The 17039-nt window shown below is 36.5% G+C and overlaps 1 protein-coding gene across 10 annotated transcripts in view; it reads left to right on the top strand.

Annotated features, from left to right (window-relative positions):
- MYO3B (myosin IIIB) overlaps window positions 1-17039 on the top strand; it is a 236679-nt gene that overhangs the window by 58813 nt on the left and 160827 nt on the right. For all 10 annotated transcript variants that reach the window (XM_074548518.1, XM_074548517.1, XM_074548516.1 and 7 more), the window contains one exon: window positions 8776-8841. In XM_074548518.1, the coding sequence (XP_074404619.1) occupies window positions 8776-8841 (66 nt within the window). The remainder of the gene's footprint in view (window positions 1-8775; window positions 8842-17039) is intronic.

Here is a 17039-nt window from a genome sequence, read left to right as displayed (position 1 = left end):
AGCTTACCATAGAATATTCACCATGAAGTGAGGATTAAATCTTGCATTAAAAGAAAAAAATTCCCCCTCTTGATCTTCATGTATTCCATGATGTTTTAATAGATCTTCTCTGTAGCTGTTTTTTGGTTTCTTCTTGCATCACTAATTGCTTTGCTCCACATTACATCCATTATTAGCAGCTCTTACCTTCCATGTGGTTTAGCTACCTTTATCCTTTTCTAGATTCCCCAGCTTACATGAGTCAATATTTTTTCCCCAAACTATTTTCCATGGCCTGTCCAACTGTTTCAAGAAACACATGAGATTTACATTAGCATCTTTACAGGTTTATTGGGATGAGTCTCACTGTATTATTGCCATTTAGTTCTGCCTAAGAGAGGGTTTATTTGAATTGCAGTCATGGGACCTTTTTGGTAATGAATAATTTTTTCATGTTTCTTGTATACTATGTTTATTAGTCTTCACCCTAGATATAATATACAGGTATTCCTAAGCCATACAGGTTAGGGGTTTTTTTAACAGACAAAAATTCAACTATTTTAGAATAAAGCTTATTGGATGGAATAGCAGAGGGAACAAATACATTTCATTCCACACACAGTCTTCTTGCTCAAAAGACATATTACCTTAAATGATAATTCCTTTTTTTAAAAAAATGGTACTCTTACACATCTTGCACATTTCTTTAGGTTCCAGCATTTATTCGGTTTATTGCTTCAGAATATTTAAAATGATTCTCCTAATGGCCCATTGGAAATGTGCCACCTTGAACTAATGTGTTCCTTCTGCAAGTGTTTATTTCTGAACTAGACTGGCAGAGCTATCAGAATAATACCAGTTCATATGATACTAAGCTGAAAAACGTAATAAATTTTGAGTCATAACATACAAAGATGCTTAATTCCTTAGAAAGTGCAGGGTTCAAGAGCTTGCTTTTGCTGAGTGTAGTGATTGAATGGCATGTTCAGTACCAGTCACATAATCATGTGGTAATAAACTTCTTTTGTGGGGTTACTGTTAGGTTTATTTGTACTTCTGTAGAGCCTCAACTAAGAAAATGCTCACCTTTGTGAAATGGAAGGAGAAGGTGTCTTCCTCTTTGAAAAAAGAGGCACCATGGCATGACAGGGCCTTTGCTCTGCTTTGCCCTCCTGGGCAGCGGGAGATCTCAGCAGGAGATTGCTGGTACACTGTGGTACACTGTTCCATGGCAGACTCCAAATGGTCTAGTTCTTCCCTTGGCAATCTTCCTATGCTTGAAAGAAACAGTTTGTAGGATCCCTCTGTGTCTTTCTTGAGCCAGCTTTCAGCTTTCCAAGAGTGGATCTGCTTCACTGGGCAGGGCTGTCAGGCAGGTGTCCCACTCAGTCCACTGGCTAATGTACAGTGGGAGTGTGAAATGCACATAATTCAGGAATTGTCCTTAAATTTATCTGTGTGATTTTCACTTTCAGATGTAGGAAGGTGTTTAGCTTCTCCATAAATTTCTACAAATATGCTGTGTAATTGCAGTATTTTAATATTCCAGCTACAGAAGTGTAGTGTCTAGACACCACCATATGTATTTCAGTCAGGCACAGAAGTATTGCTATTTTCATTTCTTTGGCAACTGACATTCTACTGCTTTGCAAATTCACAGAGCAACAATTTTAATAGAAAAGCAAAATACTACATTGCACTAAAGATGAGAACTGGTTATAAATAAAAATTGTTACTATTGCTTCCCCTGTTTCAATTGCTCTTAATTTGCTTGTGCCTCTTTAACTCTCTGAAACTTCTGTGAATAAATGAGATAACAAAGTACAATTATAAGTCAATTATGCTGAATTTTTGCTTGGAAGCTTGACCACTGGAATGCAAAGCTGTATGTTTTCCCCTCCATCCAAAAATATTTCTGAAATGAAACACTTGTTTCTGTCTCAGTGAAGCCAGAAACTGAAACTGGAAACTGAAGAATAAATGACAGAAATAAATGATGTCTTGTCAGGTTCTGAAAAAGGCTAATGAAACCTTGCAGATGCCAAATCTGACTGAAACCAGTGGCCTGTGAATTGCAATGTTCAGGGGAAAAAGTCAAAGATAATCCAGATGTTTCCAAGCAGAACACTTGGCAATACTTTTTCATCTATTTCTTTCTGTTTGTATGGACTAAAAAAATTACGTAACTGAGATTTGGTTTGATACATTTTCTGAAGGTCATTATTTGACCTTCAAGATAATTTAGAGTGCTTAGTACATTTTTCTGTCTGTACTCATTACTTTAAAGGTGGTGTTTATCAGATACATAGCATTTTGAATCACAGATTGTTCCTGTGATGGAGGTTTCTTAGAAAGCCTCTTTTGACAGCCTGTTTTTAGTCTTCTTGAGGCACCTCTCTTTTGGCAATACATAAAGTGAATCTTGACAGTCAAAAGGAGAGTGTGCATAATTCTGGAACTGACTACCTTTTACCGTTTATTTTTGCTCATTATTTTTCTGCCTATTAGAAGCAGAACTATTATAAGCAGGAGAGTTGTGAATAAATCTTGATTTAAATGTGCTTTAAAGAGCTAGTTGATATTTTGTTCATTGGTGGGTTTGAATTTGTTTTGCAGCTGAGCCCATATTTCATTGTTAATCTGCTAAGTCACCTACTTAGTGGCAGCAAAATTAATAGTCATATAAAAACATAAGCTAAAAGAAGCAAATGTGTATCTATGTGTTATAGATTACATAGGCATCATTCTCTTCTGAGAGAGGGAAAACAGTTATCCAGTCTGGTTTTTACTAGAAAAAGTGCATTACTACTACCCTTGACCTTTCCAGGTAATTAGAATCCTGCAGTCTATTTAACTTTCTATTCAATATAAATTCCTCATATGCTGTTGGATTGAGTCCAGATTTCTGTAACTGTGTATAGCCTATGGAAAATTCCAGTGAAGGGGAAATATCAGATAACTCTGTTTCTGTAATTAAAAGATAGTAAAATACTTAAGCAAGAAGAATATTTTTGTTTCAGTAATGAGGCAGCAGTGTCATGTGTTCTACTTGGTTTTAACCAATTCTTTTCCCTCAATAGATTTTGGTCTTGGTTTAAAGCAGCACAGCCTTGCTAGAATTAAGGCGCTGACACATTATTTGAATAGATATATGGCTTTGATAATTCTAGAAGAGAGGTTGTCGAAGTGCAAGTTAACACTTTTGTATTAGATATTTACAGAAGAAAAGGAGTCCTCAGAGAAAAGGGAGAGGGAGAGTGAGAAAGAAGATGACACTGTTTAGAAGTGACTCAGTTGCTGGTGAAAAGGTGTCTGGAGAGCAAACTCAGCAGGAGCATACTCCTTCTTCCCCCTTTCCTCCAAACTTCCCCTAGGTAGTAGTACTGCATCTTTCCTTTTCACAGAACAAAGATCATTTTCCCAGTGTTCCCTAGGGGCTCCAGGAAAAATTACTGGAGGACTTTCCAGTCTAGGAAGGACCTCTAATTGCTGTCTGTTATTGGTTGCTCAAGCTGGCAGTGATGAAATAAAAAACAGAAATCTGAGGGCAGTCAAAAGGGACTTGAGGGCCTTGAGACAATTGATTGAAGGATCAGGAGTACAGATAGTGATTTTGTGAATCCTTCCAGTAGCAAGGAATAATATTGGTAAGAGTAGGCAGATCCATCAGCTCAGTGCATGGCTCTGAGACTGGTTTAATTGGAAAAATTGTGAAAAATTTGTTGACCATGGGATGATCTGTTCAACACCTGGTCTGCTATCACCTGAGGGAAATATGCCTCTCTCAAAGGGGAAAAAAGAGCTCTAGCAGAGGAGCTAGCAAGGATTCATTGACTGAACTTCAGCTTGAAAGAGGGAAAAGGAAAATACCAGTGAGGAGTAATGGGACGGTGGGCCCAAACTTGGGAAAATCATAGTAATCTGCTTCATGAGACATTGGCTACAAAGTGCAGCACTGAAATGTTTCTAGACTGGTGCACTTTGGATCCCCCTAGACTACTCAATTGGCAGACAATTGCATTGGGCCTGGAGCTATTTTTCCACAGTCCCATGCTTCTGATATAGTTTCCAGTTTTGTTGTAAATCCTGTGTTCTTTCTGATCTCCTGGTCTCTTGAGCCAATTGCTGCTGTAGTTCCCAGCCATGGAGGCTCCATGTAACAGCATTCAGATTGGTGATATCTTTCCGCTAAAAAAGCAACCTAAATCAACTTCAAAGGCCTGCCTCTATATACAGGGATTATTTTGTACTGATTCTCCACTTTTCCAAGTTTCTACAGTTTCTATCTTAACTTCACAGAGCTGATAACAGTACACTGCTTCCTGCTGTGTGGGCTTTGGTGAAATATGTTAATGGAAGTTAGTTGAACTTCAGTGGACTTTAGTAGGAGACAGATGAATAGGAGAGTGTTTAGGGCCTGAAATTTTCTTTCAGATCAGTGAACACCTATTATTAATTTGAATGGGCCACAAACCAAGTGTATCAGGAAATCTTCTGAGCTCTTTTGAGAATTACCTGGTTAGTTTTGGAGGATTACACAAGGTGGAGAGTCCTGCTCTGGAGTGGCAGGACTTTAAACTTGTAGGAGAATTTATTTAGTATTAGTTATTGTCAATTATTCATGTATTTTAATAAAATAATCCTTTTTCTTTTGTAAGGAAATCTTATTCGCTTAGTGTTTTGAAGTATGCCCAAAGGGTGTATTTTTATGTAAAAACTAGCTGCGTATAAACCTAGGAAACTGTCAACAGAACTGGAGTCTCTTCAGCTGGCTAGAAGAATAGTTCAGCTTATGGGGGGTGGTGATTGTCAGAGCCTGTACGTGGTGACAGCTGTTGGTTGTTCATCTGCTAATTTCTCATTAGAAACAATGTGATGTGTTGATCAGTTGCAGTTTGGTAGTTGGGGGCACTGTTGTGATTTCTGTTGGTAAAATTTATGAATATGTTTACTGAAGTACTTTAAAAAATAGTAGATGTGTTTTTAAAATTTTATCATAAATGGAAATATTTATTTTTTCTCATTATCAACAAATATCTATTGTCCATGATCTATAATTAGGTTCACAGTTTAACCTGTAAAGGATCAGTGGTACTCACTGGACTGCATCATTTGCCTTACTGTGGTAAAATGACCAATTTTGCCTCACCAGCTGTGACTTTGGAGGCAGTGACTTTGGAGGCAGCTTGAATGATGGGAACACATAAAGCTGTGTAGATTAAAATATTTCCAGCATACAGCTGTGTGTGTATCGGTCAGAATTCAGCAGCAGCTCTTGCTTGATAAGCTTGCTAATGTCTTCTTGTCCTTAGAAGGAGTATTGTTCCCCTGTATGGGTGTCCTGTACAGTCTCAACCCTGCTTTCTTTGCTGAAGCAAAACTCTTGGTGAAAAGCAGCATTAGTGAGACTGTGGCAAGCACTGAATACAAGGATAGAAAAACTACTCACAAGGGCAGTGCATTAGAGTAAGGAAATAGAGCATGTAGTTCTGTGACTAATTAGGAATTATAGAAAGAACCAAAGGAAAAAAGACAAAGTTGGGAAATAAATGGTTGATTACTCATCTTGCATCAAAAGAGGGCATTTTCAAAAGACAAACCCAATTATAGCTGCTTTTCCCAATAATATTCCTATCTATGTCTCACAATTTCCATCAAATATGATAGAAAATAAGACTGTATTGTGCTTCAGCTTGTGGCAAAAATGATTGAAAGATTGCATGCAGAGTGTTCTAATTTTACATTAAAAAACTAGATTAAGTTATGTCAGCAAATTAATGAGAGGTAGGTTTTCAGTTCTTCTATGAATGTGTTTTGAGTGCTGCAGAAATAGTCAGGTGTTATTGAAATGCAATGATGTTGGCTGGTGCAAGTACACAAAAGCCAAGGAACTCCAAATAATGGAATTAACACAGTCTGGAATCCAAAATGGCCCTAGTTTGATCCTTGAGCTGAAGTGGTCAGGTAAATGTTGTTTCTCTGTGGTTTAGCATCTGATGATGCAAATGAGTTGTTTTATCTTTCTCTTTAATGAAATATGACTCAGGATATGAATTAGAGGTATCGTAATGGATTATTATTTTCAAACTGCAGAAGACCGGGCGTGCTTATGGAAAAAGTTTAGAGTTACCTTTGCATTTCTGCCTTTTCCTATTACCCTAGAACTTAGAGTCGTTACTGCAGAAGTGCCCCTCTGGAGGTGCCATGGTGTTTTCTGGGATCACCATGAAACATTTTCTAGTGTCTTAGGCAAAGTGAAGGTAGGAAGCTGATGCTCTTGTGCCTCCTTCTGGAAGTCATTTATTCACATGATGCCAGAAAAGAATGGACTGATTTTTCACTTTGTAGTTAATGTTTTTCACCAAAGGAAACCAATGTAATTTACAGATGCTAATGAATTAAGGTTCTGACTTTGTTTATCAGCTTCATTTTGCAGACGGTTTACCTGAAGCATCAAATTTTAGTTGTCTAAGTACAGAGTTGAATGGTTTTGCTACAAAAGCACTAAGAATAACATAGTATCTTCTATCAACAAATACAAAAGTATCAAGATAACATACTTCCTTCCTTGGTTGTGTTGATTTGGGTCAGCCAAAGAGAGTAGCTATCAGTGAGAGCTTAGTAGCTCAGTAATTCTTAGATAAAAAATGTTGTGTATGGTTTAAAAATGGCCTTCTCCATTAATCATTAACCTGCAAATGTAAAAATGAATTTCCTGAATGACATGTCCTCTGCTGATCTGTTCTTCCATGATGAAATTCCACCTGTTTCCATCATAACATCTGCAATTAATGTAAAGTATCTCTGCATCTTTTTTCAGAAAGTTCCTTGGGAGATTGTTAACAAAGCCTCCAAACCCATATGCTTTTTTGTCAGCACCATTGTTACCATCTGGAAAACCTTTTGGAACATTGTGAATAGAAAAGGCAAAACTGCATATTTCATTAATAGTAATTGAGCTTTTGAAAAAGCAAATTACTTCACAACGAAATTCAGAACTTCCCTGTAAATATTCAGTAGACAGTGCTAGTATAATTCTAAAAGGAAATACACTGTACTTCACTTCACAGCATAATAGAAGCTGGTTGTTCATCAGAATCCAGAATGTCTGATAGAGTACCACTCCTTTAATGTGAGGACTGAAACATACACTAACCCCAGCTGGCTGTTTCTTAAAGCTGTTTGCAGTGGTCACATATGTGGGATGTCTGTATGTCTGGGCTGATAACCATTTTTATTATAGACAAAAATGTTTTTAAAGTTTGCCTTTCTTTGATATAGGATTTTTTTCTTAGAAGTACACCTAGAAATAGTCTTCTTTTTTTTTTTTCTACTTGTAAAAAAGTCAGATTCTGTCAGATGTGCATAAACATATGAGCCTGGTAAAGGGGAGGCAACCATGAAGTGTTAATGTCATTGAAAATAACCAATCATATCTTTTTTTCTTTAATAACAAACTTGCTAAGTAATACACATCTCAGACATTCTAGATTTCTTTATTTCATGAAGAAAATTCCTTTAGTGTTCTGAAGCAAAAAAGAAAGGTAATAAGATAGTCATTTCAGCAAACTTGTCATGTTGCAGTGCAATTTTTTGGCTGAATTTGTTTTGAAAAAATGGAGATGAACAAAATGGTCCATCTATTACAAAGCCACAGCAATTTTTTTGAACAAATTTGCTTGCATTTTTTAGAGTAATTGTTCAATGGAACTAATTTTTCAACGAATATGCATGAAAAACTCCTGACTATTGAGCAAATCAGCACTGATTTAGGTAGCTTATGCTGTTTTCATTTTTGTTTTGTGAGATGTTTCCAAGCAATGTTATTCTGTGGAATGTGGCCACAGTAGAAATGAAGTGATTTGTTATATAATCTACAGTATTATTGTGTTTCTGTTGTAGAAGAAGTCTTACTGTGATTGTTTCTCCCTGACAGTTCAGTAATATGTGACCCTCAAATGCAGCACAAGATAGATCATTAAGGTTTCAAAGACCTCTGTAAGTTTAATCTTAAAATGTTCAATTAGGCTTCAGTATTAACAAAATTTAAGGTGCAGAGGAAACCTCTGGAGGATAACATGGTAGAATATAATATATGATTTTATGAACAATTCTTGCTGTAAGTTGGTCTTCCTAAATTTGAACCTCTTAAAATTTGCTTCACTCAATATGACCTGTAGGTCTTGCTTTGTATGTTTATGTAATTAAATTGTAAGAGTAAAAATCAGAAAGGAAAGGAATTTTATGTCAACTACCATGGAATGTATTAGAGTCAAAAAATTTTTACAAAGGCTGTCTTACTATTTAATATAAAAATACTGTCTGCTAGATGTCAATTTAAAAATAGCATCTATTTTAACAGTTCTGGAGTTTACAGTGTCATCCAAACTGAATACAGATTGAAACCCGACTGAAAATCCTACAGCTCATTGTTATCCATACTTTAAAAGTTTTGATCAGAATAAGTGATCTTGGGCAAAGGGTTAAAGTAGTTTGATGTCTAGGTTAATATTGCATTTTCAGTCAGGCTGAATTGAAAGGGACAGGTTGGGAAGTGCATTGTGAGCTGTACTGACTACCAGCTTCAAAGGTATTGACATAAAAGGAGAAGGACAAGAAAAGAGAGCTGCCAGTGAATAAGCAACAGCACGATAAAACCAACATGCATCTCAAGGCATCACATAGACAATTTAACTGCTGCTTTCTCAAGTATCATTTTCTCCCTGCTGGAACCAGGAGCATCTTTGATCTGTGAGATAGCATTAACATTTTAAAATTCAAATCTTTGTTTTTCAGAAACCCTCCACCTACTTTGCTACATCCTGAAAAATGGTGCAGAGGATTCAACCATTTCATTTCACAGTGAGTTTTTTTTCCTTTTAAAACAGCTTATTCAGCAAGACCCATGTGTGCCAATCTGAAAACAGAATTTTCTTATGGAGTTACTGCTTTTTCAGGTTTTTTAACTACAGTTTTCTTTTCATAACACTAGACCATGCTTCACTTTTCAAAAGCCTTACAGCACAGTTTAATCTTCTTATGTAATTTTCTTCATTTGAGTCTCTTGATTTTGATGGACCTGAAACAGATTTATAAAATATACCTGATTTCCTTGACAGTTTTCCATTGAAATTTTGTGTTGAGTTAAAAAACGATTAGTGAAAATAACTGCTGGTCATTTAAAATAAGAATTTGAAAGATAAAAAGGAAAAGAAATGCCTTTTTTCCACGTCAGTAAGGTCAGTAGGTTTTTATATATATATATATATATATATATATATATATATAGGTACTATATATATTTGAGCACCAATAGTATGGAGAGCATGATGAATGCAGCTGTCATCAAACAAAAATATGCAAATATGCTTTTTTACAGTGACACTAGGAAATCATGGTTAAGCACTTGCTAGCATTGCATTCAAAAATCTTGCTGCCACTTTTAAGAGTGATTTTTAATATTCTTCAGTATTTCATTGGAACCAATTACAGCCCATATTGTGTAATGTGGTGAGTACTACTATAACATCACTTGCCAGTACTGACTTTTCATGATAGGTTTGTAAATATGCACATGTGCATTTTGTGCATTTGTTTTGTTCCTTGGTGTATCCAATTACTTGTGGAGTACAATATCCCTACCTGATACCTTTTTCAACTAGTTGTGTAGTAATGTCTTTCCATTTTAGAAGAAGTTGAAAATAAAAACACTAATGCAAATTTTATTAAGTAATCTGTGAAAAATGGTGATATTTACAGTGCTGATCTTTAAGCAGACAGGAAGGTGAGAGAAGGATGTTGTTATTATTATTGCTGCAGTGTAACTCAGAATCTCTTCGATGCAGGTAGCAGAAGTACATTCCTCTAGAGCAGGTTGATCCAAGTTCTGATTCTCCATAATGCATGTCCTTGTTTACACAGCAGGCTACATTGGCATCTATGGCAGATTCAGTGTTTAAGTACAAGGCTCACTAAGTGGTGGATAAATTTAATTCTGTATATAAAACCATTGGTTGCATTGTATTTAAAGGCTGTAGTCTATATTCTGGCAGACCAGCACTAATGCATTATATTCCACTTGTGCTTTAGAAAGTCACTGCACCTGGTAAATAAGATTGCATTCCTGTGTCAGGAACATTGTGCATTAACCTTCAGCATTGTTATGTAAGTTTTCTTTCTTGGTGTCTTCCCTTTTAGAAGTCCCTGCTGAGCCTTGGAACAATACAAAAAACTCTGTGAAACATTTCTTAGCATTTGTTCAGTTATTTAGTTCAACATGCACTGTTCATAAAACAAGTCAGATGTTAATACTTTGTGGCAAAACTTGTTTTTAATCTTGTCCTTTGAGGTTTTTATATATTGAAATTGTATCTTATTAATCATATGGGTTATTATTTAGTTTTGCTTAATTACTTCCTCATCATCAACTTTTGCATGTTCTCAAGCCTTGCTTTTCATTTTTACCGTGATGTGCATGGTGAAGTAAGGAAATATACTCATACATGGTTCTCTTACTATGGAGAAATGCAACAATTGTAATAAATACCCTGTGCCATAGCTGCCTTTAGGAGACTACTGAAATTGAATTCTCTCTGACACTGTTCTATTCTTGGGCATGTGTTAGTAAAGTTCTTACTATACAGAGGTTACAGGATGTTTTTATGGAGGCTTAGATTTACGTTAGTGGACTTTCTAGAAAAATTTAGATAATGAAACATTGGATCATACAACTGCAAACCTTTTAGCCATTACTGATAATTGGCTCATTTATATGCATTAGTTATGCATTTGTTGATGCCGGCCTTGTGACAACCTAGTTATGATAAATTAAAAGCAGTGATTGTATAAATTTCATAGTGCCTTTTGTCCATGTGTTAGGACCTTGCCTGATGTTTCTGTCACCCTTGTGATGAGTGGTTAGCTTTTGAATGATTTCATTATCTACCTCCTCCTTGATGCTAACGTCATTTGCATAACAAGCTTATCTGTTCAAGTTGCAGACCAGATCTCTGTATTGACCAAAACCGAGCATGTAGCTTTGGCTAAGCTTTTGATTTCTGTTTGGTTTATGCAATAATTTTGTTCATGCTAAGATTGCCAAACCTGGTCACTGTAGTTTTTTTTCACCCCATTTTGCCATCCCTTGAAATGCCCTTGTCTCGAGAGGGATTTTTTTCTAAGTGATCTCTAACATATTCCAGTGATTTACAACATTCTTGAGCTGGAAGTTTCATTGTTGGTAAATCTTTATGCTGCTAAAATCGTGATCATATATTTTTCAGGAATGAAATCTATATTTTTAGTTATGATACTATTACCTCAAGAGATTAAGATTTTGCAGCAGCATTTTACTCAGATGCAATGTTTACAAAATCTGAACTGAGAGTATGAAGATGGTTTTTAACTTGGTGAATCTGTTTCCATTCCCAGCTCTGTTGACCTTGACTTGAGATGAAGACTGTAATGTGTTGTTCCCATAAGAATTTTTACAATGAAGACAGGGAATCCGAGTTAGATATTTTGTTTTCAAAAAATACAGAGAAGACACAATTTCAGCTCTCATTTCTGGCAGCAGCCTAATTTTGTATTTGTTGTCTACTAAGATACAGGCAGCACATATATACTTTATTGATATAAGGTCAGTAAAGTTCTATGTATGCGTCCTCATCTAAACTGCTGTGATTGTGTATGAAAATTTGGCTCTCCAGTCATCATGTGAGGAGTAATTAATTACCTTTATTTTATCTATGTATCAATAGGACTTATACCTGTAAGACCATGTAAACTACCACGGCAGTGGCAAATAATTTTCTTGTCTTGACTGATTTGAGGGATAAACAGTAGAGTTAATATGTTCTTGTAGCAGAAGAATGCAATAACTTTTATTTACATTACATCAAAAAATGGTAATTTTAATTAAAATTAGTAGTGGTATCTCCAGAGACACATTTTCCTTCTAAATTTATTTAACCAATGATGAGCTGTTATGGTTCTTTGAATTAATTAGTCATTCTTGAGCTGGAGGGGATTAAAGAATTAAGAAATTCAGGAAGTAATAAAGTCAAAATGTGAACTTAAGGATTTATGGTCATATTTATCATCAGAATGTAACTTTTAGCAATGACATTGCAAATACAGTCCAAGATAATTTTTTGTGCTGATAAACTCACTTTTTTGTACTTAATTTAAACACAGCTTAGCAAGCTGAATATCATGTTGATGAGTCTACTTTGAGTTATTCACTTGATAGATCATCTAGATTATATAGGTTTTAAGTGGTCCATTTATATTTAACTTCTCTGAATGCAGATAAAGTTTTTTCGCAATTTAAGCAATTGTTTAGTGACATTCTGTTCATGTTACATAAAGAATATTTTACATTTCTTTCACTGAGAACATGATGTGCATTTGACATAACTTATTAATTTCACAGTGTCTGGGAAGGCAGAGATTTGCAAATGTCAAAAAGATACAGACTGGGATGTGTAAGGTTATCACCAAATCTGTACATTTTTGCATTTCATTCATTGATGTACTCTCAGAATCTGTCTGCAGATGAACTTGAAATACTGAATTAAGTACCTGACTAAAGATCTCTGCCGCTTTGGAACGTTGCATGAAACATTTGGATTTATACAGAGGAATGGACATATACAATGAATACAGTTATCTTCAAGTTTCTTATGAGTAGTTGTAGTAAAAATCCTGTCTCAAATCAGCTGCATGCTATAGTGTCAAAGTGGGATAGGTACCCAAGGGAGAATATCTGGTACACATGCAAAACAAATTGTTTCTAACAAAAAGCTTCAGTTGTCCAAGGTTCTGAAGGGTTTTTGTGTTTCTGGGCCTTCAAGGAGAGTGCAAAGAAACAGAGCAGACCCATTCCTGGTGGAAGGCTATTCATAAATTTCAGCATTCAAGAAATAAGTGTATTGTGGTTTTGAGATTCTCCCTAGAGTTGTTCTGATTGTATTTCTGTTGTCACTGGTAAAATTTCAAAGATTTCAACATGAATGATTGTCAGATCCATGTTAAAGATCTGCAAGAGGTGCAACTCCATAGAGTTTCTGTTGTTTGTTCTCTAAACCCTGTATATGAGCCCAAAAAACTTGTAATGCTTACTCAGCCCAAACAAGGCTGGGAAACCTACTGTAAGTTTTGAAGATTTAGAAGAGGTAAAGGTATTTACTACACCTAATTTTACAACTTCAGTGCAATAGAATCTTTTGTTATGTTTCAGATGTGTGCTCTAAATTATACTATATGGTGCTTGATGTTGAACATTAAACTGAAAGAAGATTTATTAAGAAAATAGGTGATGGTGACATTTCAGTGTTTGAGTATTTGTCTCATTCTTAGGGAGGATTAGTAATTTACAGCATTTGCTACCAAAAGGCAGATCAATAATGTTATAAATGTGTTCTGACCATCAGAATTTATACCATGCATGTGATGATGGAGTTCTTTGTCATAAATTCAGTCTTTCATCCTGATATCTGATCGTATCAGAATGAACAGTAAAATCCTTATTATTTATCGTGGGATGCTGTGCAAGACAGGAGACCTATTTTACCTACACACATATCCCTAGTGCCCAGCATTTGCTTTCTGTAAAGGGACAGCTATATATAGTCCTGAAGATAAGGTTATTTCTGTCCTGTGAGTCCTGCTGAATTAGGACTGAAAACAGAAATGCTGTTGGCAAAGCTGTCACAGTTTTTTAGTTCACTTTTGTGAATTAGTGACCTGCAGCAGAGGGGGTTGGGCAGGCCTGCAAGTGGAAAGCAGGGAAGTGTCAGAGAAGCAGGCACGTTGCTGCATCTTATTACAGATGTAGTTTATGAAATGTCTTCTCCACCTCTTGGCTGCAGGTAACTGACCAGTGCTTGCCACAGCTACATGTGGCTCAGAGGTGGAAGGAACACTCAGGTACTGAGCATTTTAACCAGCTAAAATAATCTCAGAGATTATTTTTCCTTCATTGACTGGAAAGTTTCTGGCCTAGTGTGTCGTCATAGATGATCCTGCCTTGTCAGTGTCTCTCCTTCCATTTCTCTAAGCAGGGGGAGTCAACCCATTTGAGGTCATGGTTTTGATTTCATTAATCTTGCATCATGAAGCAACCTTGTGATGTGAGTAATCAGGTAAGTATGCAGAGTCAAAAAAAAGTCTCAGAACCTAGACATCTCATTCTCCCTGCTTAAGAGAATGCTCTCTCCTTTCAAGAGGATATGACCTTACTCTTTCCTTTCTTCCTCTGGGAAATTTCCACTCTAGAACCTCAGCTGAACCACTCTAGAACCTCTCTGTCTTTGAGGGCAGTCTGGTAACTGTATTTTCTGGGACTAGGATGAGAGTATCTTAGCATTTTAGGATGACCTGGAGTCTGGTTCAAAACCCTGGAAAGTTCTTTTATCCTAATAACAGTCCTGGAAAGATTCCTCACTGCTAGACAAGGAGTGCAAGGAGCGAAATATGTGGAGGGCAGAGGAGAATGGTCTAGATGTGTGAGAGGAGCAGGTGATGGGGAAAGCACCCTGATGAGGCAGGGAGTGGCAGGGAGACAGGGACCAGAGGAGGGGCAGTGAGGACTTTAGCTAACAGATAACAGTTGAACAGCACAGGGAGTTGATATCACTGCTACCCAGAGGCTGTTGTGTGAATTCCCCAGCTCTAATGTAGTCTAATATAGAGTCATCGTTTCTTCCAAATATTAAGCTATGTATCTTCCATGCATGTAGGTATTAAATAGGTGCTTGAAGTCTGGTTGGATATTTGGGGTTATGAGGCAAAATTACTTCCAGCAATATACTTCTAGCAGATAAGAAATCATGAGAAAATGTAGCATTTACAAAATGTACTAATTGAAAAAAACCAAAATGCTGGTGATAAATCATAGTGTAACTAAGATGTGAGAGTTGCAGCTACTTGATTTCTTTCTCTTTAAAGAAAGTACTTGGGGTCTAATAGATCATAATAGATCAAATGAAAGAGAATTTCTGAAGGAAATAACTGCTGCTGCTCCACTTAGATTTGGCTGCAATAGTGAGTGACGTTAGTAATTATTTTTCTATTTTTGAACACACAGAAGACTTAGACCACCACTGCAGTTCTTATGAAATCTGTTTCTTTCCATTTATTCATTAGTAAATATTAGCTCATGAATGCTGATAAATATCTCTCCTTCTGAGCCATCTGATTCGCCCCTTGTGAAATGGCTGTTTACACTGTCGAGACCCAGCAATTCTGACAATGTTATCATCCGAGTGCAAGCAGCCAGTGAATTTTTAGAGGCTGTCTCGGATGGGCCTGTGTGGATGGGAGGCTGCTCTTATCCTCTGCTAATAAATGCTTCATCTTTGCTTGTAATTGTGGCAGAATGGAAATGGTGCTTAGGAGCCTGGCTGTGAGATTGCAGCAAATGGCTGCAACCTATGTTTAATGTAGTGATGCTAATGAATTCTGAGAATTAATTTTCTGCTAAGAAAGCGTGATGGAAGATACTGGAATTTCCAATTAGATAATGGATTGACTTTCGTCAAGGCAAACCTACAATTTTTGGGTTTTTTTTCAATCTCTGCTTGCTTAGCCTTTCTATTATTTTAGATCTAAAAGAATAGGAGACTAAATGTGATACTTTCATCATACCTTATTTGAAACACATCTTGTAGTAGATTTGCTAGTCTATTTGCTAGTCAATTTGCTCAATTCAAACTAATGCACCACCTTTTATATATATATTTTTTTAATTTCCATGAGCCAAACAATTTGGCTGAATTTGCAGGTGCAGCACATTTACTGGTTTTATGAATAATTGCAGTATGGTTGATGTTTGACAGTGTCTGAGCTAACTGTCCAAACTGGTTTTAAATGAATGCTCAGATGAGAAGCTGAAGATGTTTTTGTTTTCTTTTTTCCTCAGAAGCAAATCCTTCATTAATAGGGGTTTTTATGTTGCGTTTCACTTGTACAATGCACACATTGATTTCAGAATATTTTTTGATGAGGGAAATTGTAAAAGCTGTTTTGTTACTGTACTCTTCCAAATGTTGACATTACTGAATGTTTATTACTTTTTGATGTCTTTTATTCTGGCATATATGTTGGATACATCTTCTTCCTGAATTTACTGGCAAGTTTGAACTCACACGCTCATATAGTTAACTTTTCCACACATTATAATTCCATGTCAGAGTGTGGGTCATTAGAAAATGTTGTGATAATTCTCACCTTTGTGCATGCTTTAGAATTGTAAGAGCTGATATTCTATATTTGTTTATTTCTGAAGAGCATTGTAGTGTCAATACTGCTTCTAGTAGGGGATGATGACACCTTATTGAACACCTGCAGTGACACCAGCAATCTGATGCATCATTTTTCATTAGCACTTAAGTGGTGGCCCAAGAATTTTTATTTTACAGATGATGTTTACTAAGAACAGCAGCAGCAGCAGGCATTCATGTTGCACTAAAAGCCACACAGTTGAACTGACAGTGTGTAGAAGCAGAATAGCAATAGGCCTTTCCTACATAGAGAGAAATAAGGACAAAGGAATATGCACTGGGAAACATAAGGGCTATGTTTTCAGTGTCACATGACAGCTTTCCATCCTACATTCCATCACAGCAAGCCTGGTGAGACATCAAATTGGCACTGAATATTTGAGTACAGACTGAGCCCTCAGTACCTACAGTGACTAAGCTGCAAGCTGTTTACTGCATTTGAAACCTAGCAAGGGCTAATTTCTAGAAGTGACTGTGCCAAAACTTCTGCTCTTTAGAGGCAAAGGAGGGTGTGTGCGTCATACATTTCAATTCCTTATGGCCAACCTGCTCTTTCTGCTGCTGTGTTTTTGTGACATGAGTGCTAGCAACTTGCCATTTGACTTGATGGATTAGACCAACTCCAGTGGAAATGTTCATTCTCCTGTTAGTCTCTTCCCTGAAGCTGAAGTACTCATACATGAAGCTATGGACATGAATTTAAGCAGCTTTCCCTCACTCTTGCACAGCTGTTAGTTACCAGCTCTCTGCTTTGGTGTGTCATCTCGTTAACCATCT

The sequence above is a fragment of the Zonotrichia albicollis genome, chromosome 10 (genome assembly GCF_047830755.1).
Source record: "Zonotrichia albicollis isolate bZonAlb1 chromosome 10, bZonAlb1.hap1, whole genome shotgun sequence".
Classification (NCBI taxonomy): domain Eukaryota; kingdom Metazoa; phylum Chordata; class Aves; order Passeriformes; family Passerellidae; genus Zonotrichia; species Zonotrichia albicollis.
Note: the sequence above shows the minus strand (reverse complement) of the source record. Positions and strands in the feature narration are given on the sequence as shown.